At 46.0% G+C, this 6,763-nt stretch overlaps 1 protein-coding gene across 17 annotated transcripts in view; it reads left to right on the top strand.

The window, feature by feature from the left end:
- LOC107274941 (tensin) overlaps positions 1-6,763 on the top strand; it is a 71,497-nt gene that overhangs the window by 45,104 nt on the left and 19,630 nt on the right. For 16 of the 17 annotated variants that reach the window (XM_015754553.2, XM_025079756.1, XM_015754552.2 and 13 more), the window contains 6 exons: positions 1,878-1,934; positions 4,281-4,493; positions 4,615-4,778; positions 4,862-5,011; positions 5,861-6,158; positions 6,267-6,504. In XM_015754553.2, the coding sequence (XP_015610039.1) occupies positions 1,878-1,934; positions 4,281-4,493; positions 4,615-4,778; positions 4,862-5,011; positions 5,861-6,158; positions 6,267-6,504 (1,120 nt within the window). Of the gene's footprint in view, positions 1-1,548; positions 1,711-1,877; positions 1,935-4,280; positions 4,494-4,614; positions 4,779-4,861; positions 5,012-5,860; positions 6,159-6,266; positions 6,505-6,763 lie in introns of those variants that run through there. The other variant, XM_025079761.1, reaches the window with a different exon arrangement.

Raw genomic sequence — 6,763 nt, 5'->3', positions numbered from 1 at the left:
CCCCCACCACCTCTTCTCTTCCTCTCATCACCTATCACCGTGGCAACTATTATGTCCACTTTATATACTTTACATGGATACAGTATATCAATACTTCTTCGAGATGATACCGTGATACGCTATACTTCCTGGAGAGGTGTCAGGGATCCTGGAGGGACCTTCCTGCGGGCACAATATCAGACCTGCGTGTTACTCCTACACGCCCGTTCGTCTCCATGGCTACCGGCTGATCCCATCTCTCTCGCTCTCCCGGTAAACCCCCTTGTACTCTGTCTCGCTCCCTCTTACGTTCCCTCTCCGACACACTCTCTCTCTCTCTTTCTCGACCCGGGATGCTGCGGGGTTTCATCCGTCTATCCACCCGCAGCGTCGGGGCGGCTCCCGTAAAGCGTAGTCGACTGATCCCGGTTGACCCAGGTCGCGAAATCATTTAATGAAATCGTACGTGCGTTTGGGTCTGAATGACCTTTGAACTCCTTGTGAATTGAACTGCGAAGGCTGTTGTGCGAGAATTTCGTGAATAAATGTTGATTACGGGCGTCTGACCAGTGAGGCGGCTCGTGACGGTTACTACTGGATGACTGGTGCGATTTTGTGTTTTGTTTGTTGAGAGAGCGTTGTAGATACTTTTTGTTTTTTATCTCGAGAGATAACGGTGATTTAGGGCATTAGGATTATTTGGAAAAACTACGAGTGCTGTAATAATGCCGTTGTTATAGTCGATAGAGATACATGCTCGAGAGACGAGATGAGCCTGTGGGTGGATGTTCTTGATAGGTGATCAGGAGATGAAATCTTATATGTCGACGTGTGCTACACGCACGGATCCGTGACACGTGCTATCTCGTATCTACTTATGGAATTACCTGCGATTAAGATACGAGGAGATCAAGGGAAACGCGCTGCGGTTTAACGACTGAGAAATACGACCGCATTCCTCATTGCGTCTCCGCATGACGCGACGTCGTTCTTACCTACTTACGTCGTAGGGTCGGAATTCAAAGAGAAATTTAGTATTGGGATTGTGTACGCGTATAGCCAATTTTTATGCAAACGTTTTCTTTTGCTCTCTCTATTTCTTTTTTTTTTTCGTATCCGTATACATTGTACGTACGTACTATGTATATCTTGAATTCTTTATTCGCGTCGCGTGCATTGTAAACGACGAAAATTCAACGATATCCCACGGAATAAATGTATTCCGCACAGGAATTTCCGTAGCGGATCGAGTGCGGCGATTGCGGTCGCACGAAAGTCACGACGCCTGCCTCGTGCTTTATTTTGTCGCGGTCGCCAACCGTGCGACAGGAACAACCGGTCCGTTTGGACGTTTCGACAAGTGAGGACTCACATGGGAGAGAGAGAGAGAGAGAGAGAGAGAGAGAGACACGTGTATACTCGGGTCGGACGGTTGAAAGAGTAATAAAGATTTATTGGTAAAAAAAAAAAAAAAGGCGGAAAAGAAATATTATGGATAGAGGATCGAGAGATGGAATTATGAAAAATTCGAATAGTTCTTTGTCGCGCGGTTGGCTACGCGCCCGTTGCTGTCGCTACGGCGAGATGCGTCAGGATAACATTAATAATAATAATAATAACGATGACGTGGAAATGAGATACCTTAAGCCGCCCTTACAAGAGGAAACTGAAACTCTCTTGCACCGCATAGCCTTCACCGTATGGCACACTGCGTTACACATTGAGAGTGAGGTGGGTTCATCCTTTGAGATCGTTAAGATCGAAATATCCTATTGGCATTTTATGACCGATTTCCTTTTTTTTTCCTTTCGAGGTGAAAAATTTACTCGGACCGACAGAGATAGGCGTTATCGTTAATTTTTGGGTTAATCTTTTCTTCTTCTATTCTTATGTTACAGCACAACAGCTACGACTCTCAGTCGAAGAATTCCAATACGATGGCCAGAGGGAAGCAGGTGAGTCTGACGAATGTACCATTTTTTTTTCTTTTTTTTTTTAAATTTTATTTCTCGCGATGATTCTTCACGTGGTTATCGTTATGAATAAAAATCCGAACGATTCGGTTTAGATTTATAGGAGAGATCGCAGCCTCCGGGTGTTAGACCCTCGTATAGGCGAGTGACGGCTGGTATAACTTCATATCGTCTCAGATAAGAGGCTCGCAGTTTGTCTTCTTTCCCAACGTCGTCTCTAAATATTTAATATTGAAGTAATCGGACCGCGTCGACCAGCGCCGCGACGTTCGGAACGCTCCGTCGTCGTACAGCTACCACGGCGATTGCGTAAGCTGGGGCCTTCATTTATTCACTGAGAAAACATGTCGTCGTGGTTATTTACATTTGAAACGGCGACTGCGATACGTGGCGCGTATGTAGTGCGCGGGAAGCACGTTTCGCAAGCCAGAGCCTTTATGCAAAAATATTCGCTGCCTGTTCGGGTGAACCCGTCGGCCGGTTCCCAGGTCCGCCGACACCGACGATACCGATAGCCCGACCGTCGCGGCGTATTAGCGAATTTTAAAGCGAGGACTTTTGACATTTCGTACTCGGTCCAAGAGAACGTCCGGGAGATTGTTTCTTTTTTATTCTTCTTTTTTTCTCTTTTGACTTTCGTAAATTCCTTTTCCTTTTTTTTTTTTTTTTTTTTTTCTGTGCCGATCCTACAAAAGGAGGCGACATCGCTACGAGCGCGAACCGAAGGGAGCCGATCCGTTCGCTCGTGCGTCTTCGTCGAGAGGACGTTTTCGGTCGCAATTGGAATTAACCATCGGTAATTACGATTGTTAACGATAATTGGCATTGGGGTAGCGCCATTTGCCGCTGGTGCGAACGTGACGTCACTCCCCCGTTCCCTGACCCCCCTCGTCCGTTTACAAACAATTGCGCGATTAATTTCACAATGTATTCGCGTCCCGTGCGAATTCACGCGAATGCTCAATGTCACATTCGTAGAATTTATTTGCGACGCGCCACTCACGCGAATCCATGATGTGTCTGCCCTAATAAATTTCCATGGCTCGATGTGTTACGTGTATATATCTCTCGTATACCGCACGTACCCTAAAATCGGTAGAGACAAGGAGGCTCCTGACGAAATTAAAAATCCTCTCGACAATGGCAGCTGGCAAATTGAAAATTTAACGATATAGCATAACGGTCACGGTGCTTTTGCCGTGTCTAAAAATACGTTTATGGGGTCATGACGCGTCGGGTTCCATCGCGGCTGCAGCCAGCCCAGCCAGCCGTGCCTCTTACACTTGCACCCCTCGTGTTCGCGCGATCCTGCAGTCTCTCGTATAGGAGCGTTAAACAAAAATAATCATAACTCCACCTCACTTGTATAAGTTCGCGTATGAAATGACTATTGCGTCGCGTGCTCGTGGAGCAGCTGTCCTAGGTATTTTGCTTTCTTGCACTACGTGATCCCGAGACCCATAACCTTCGTGGCACTGATATACGAGTATACCTACATACATGTGTATATATATGTGTGTGTATATATATATATATATACACACACACACACACAGAGAAGGGGTTCCAGTCTTCTTCCTCCCCCGATTGGTTGTAAGACTAAGTCACGTATGTTCAACACTTTTTATAGTGGCAGTGAATAAAAAGAAATTAGAGTAATTTCATCCATAACGTATCGTATCTCCACGCATCGTCGCCGACGCTACGTTTCTTTTGCTCTTCACTCGTTTTTCACAATGAGCAGCGGTCCACTCGAGATTCTCTTCTTTATTGGGTTCAAGAGTGTGCCCTTGAATGATATACCGATGTACGAGCAACCCCTTCGTACTTTCCTTTTTCAAGTATCCGCCGAAGGGTATGTACCGGGTTAATTCACTGGCAACTACGTACCTGAAGTGCAGCACTCGTATGCGTGTCGTGTTCGATAGATCTGAAGTTAGCGGCGTTCTAAGTTACGTGACTTTACGTAAGCGCAGGTAGGGAATAAAAGCGGAAGGAAAATATGCATTAAACGGTGGCACAGCAAGGCTACCGGGCACTGGGATGCTCCCGTGTCCAAGAGACAATAGAAGGCCAGTGTCATTGTGGAGCGACGGACGAACGCAGGGCGAATGGGAACTTCTGGGCGAACGAGAGGCGGCGTCTTCTTGCGGTGACGGGATTAGATTTGGATTGTTTGGCGATTATTCGATGGGAGCGATAACGTCATGAAGGAGACTTTTGTGATAAGAATTTCGTATATGCCGAAAGTAGAGAGGGTGAAAATTTTTAATTTTAAATTTGATGTTAATTTCTTGTGAATTAATACCCGCGTGTACGTGTTTTCAGACCCAACCGATAAGCACCACGCCACCGCGGACGCCTGGCGTCGGTGCTGACGCTACCGGCACCGGAAGCGGTAAGGGCGGATGCGTCAGTGAAGTTATGGAATTGTGTTACGTGACGGAAAGGATCATTGCTCTCTGGTACCGGGAAGATGCTCAGGGTGTCCTGGAGCATGCGACGAACCTTCTTCGAGGGAAGCACGCTAATAATTACATGGTGAGTTCGTGACCCTTGGACTGTCATTACTTTCTAACTTCCTGGTCGTCAGGCGTATCTTGGCAGTTTTGTTTTCGAGTGTACTTGATCGTTCTGATGTTTGACTATTGGTGTCTTTTAGATCTTCAATCTGTCGTCTCCTGGGAGAACTTCTGAACCTAACACTAGGGAGGCAGGATGGCCCCAGGGTCTTGCACCGAGTCTGGAGAGACTCTGCGCCCTCTGCAAGGAATTGGACTCCTGGTTGAACGCTGCGCCCAATAGGGTGGTCGTCCTCCATGCTAGGTAGGTTAATTAATTTTTTATAAATAACATCTGTTTCGGGAAATCTTTAATATATGTATATACATTTTTCAATATTATTTTAGAGGCAGCAAAGAACGTCTCGGGGTCGCCGTGTCTGCCTACATGAACTACAGCAGCATCTGCGGAGGTCGTGATCAGGCTCTTGATAGATTCGCCATGAGAAGGTTCCTGGACGATAAAATCGGTCCGCTTCACGTTCCGTCCCATCGGAGGTAAAGCTTACTTGTGAACGGACCTTTATGAATGACTATGCATTTTTACTGATTTCTTCATACTAGTAATATTCATTAAAACCAATGTAAATCTTTATTACCAAACTCAATCTACGTAAGTAGATACTGCAATGATAGTCAGACACAAGATCAAAAGGCATTCGGGGCCTGATACAAGTATAGGTAGAATAAATTAAGGCCCTACTACTAAAATATCCACTTTCTGTTAACATCCGGTCGATCTCGTTTCCTTAAAAAGTTGTCGTCAATCATGCTCCCACGGTGAGCCTTATTAAGCGCGAAGCTGTTCGAATACAGGGGGGGCCCCGTTTAAAGGGCCTTATTCCCTCAGGCTGTCATCATCGCACAGAATACGCGTGCATCGACTGGCTACGATACTGATTACGAGACCCCATAAGCTTCTCGAGATGCACGACACGTAGCTGGCATCGGTCCGAACGAAGAATCAGTCTATACTCCATGGGACTCGGGGCCCATTTACTACGTCACGTTACGATACCTCCAAGCATTAGCATTTCATTAGCGTATAGTTATGCGCGTCCGCTCGTGAATTTATTACCAAGATGACACCTTAGAGCCGTGATGCATATTTTTATTTCAATGACCCTCGTGTCAGCCAATCACAATCGTGCATGCATTCGCGCATACACATACGTTCCACAACCATTATCGTTACTTCTTACGTACACGATAAGTGCCTCAGTAGTCTCTTATCAGGATCCTTAAGGATCATTATTTCAATAACGCCACGTGTCCAGCCAATGATAGTTCAGTTTTTGCACAAGGATCTATAGGTTTCATTGTCATTGTTGTTATTATTATTTACAGATACATCGAATACTTCAGTGGCCTCTTATCGGGTTCCCTGAGGATCAGCCCTTCTCCACTCTATCTCACGCATCTCACTGTACTGGGCGTTCCATTGTTCGAGCCTACAGGCTGTCGGGCCTTTCTTAAGGTTTACGAGGGACTCACGCCCGTCTACACCTCGGATCTATATTCCGTGACGAATGCACGCGAATTCACAGTCAATCTCGGCGGTTTGAGATTACGCGGTGACATTCTTGTCAAGTGTTATCATCGGGTCTACTCCAAGCAGAGTCGGGAGGTTATGTTTTCCCTGCAGGTGAGTCTCTTGAATTTTCAATCAGTAATTACGTACACTGTTACGCCCTGCTATTTGTAGATCACGATTGATTTCTTTTTTTCTATTTTTTACTTTATTCCTGTTCAGTTTCACACCTGCGTTATCACTGAGAACGTGGTATCGTTCCCGCGATCTGAATTGGACGTCGCCTGCGACGATCCACGGTGTCCGACTGACAGCGTTGTCACCTTGTACTTTGCTACCGACGCCAGGCGTCAGGACGGTCCGGTACCAGCGCCTACGCCAGCAGTGCCTCATGCCTCTGCCCATCACGATCCCATACTCCATTGGGATAGTTACACGAATCTCGAGATAAGCGACGATGGTGAGTAATATTCATATAGCAATATGTGTATACGTATTATATATTTAATCAAGTCCGGTTATTATGAAATTCCTTAGTGAACACGTAAAGAAACGAGCCATAAAGTCAGTATTAAATTATGGGTTTATCCGTATAGCGTAAATGTACACAGTAAACTGATAAGATTTTTCCAATCGATTTAATGGACGATATACAAGGTAACCTTCTGGCTATCGATAATTGGCAGAAGGGGGTGGGTCGGGTGAGTGCCCGGAGGGGG

Source organism: Cephus cinctus, unplaced genomic scaffold, assembly GCF_000341935.2.
Source record: "Cephus cinctus unplaced genomic scaffold, Ccin1 Ccin1_scaffold0123, whole genome shotgun sequence".
Taxonomy (NCBI): Eukaryota; Metazoa; Arthropoda; class Insecta; order Hymenoptera; family Cephidae; genus Cephus; species Cephus cinctus.
This window is presented reverse-complemented; position numbering and strand designations above follow the sequence as displayed.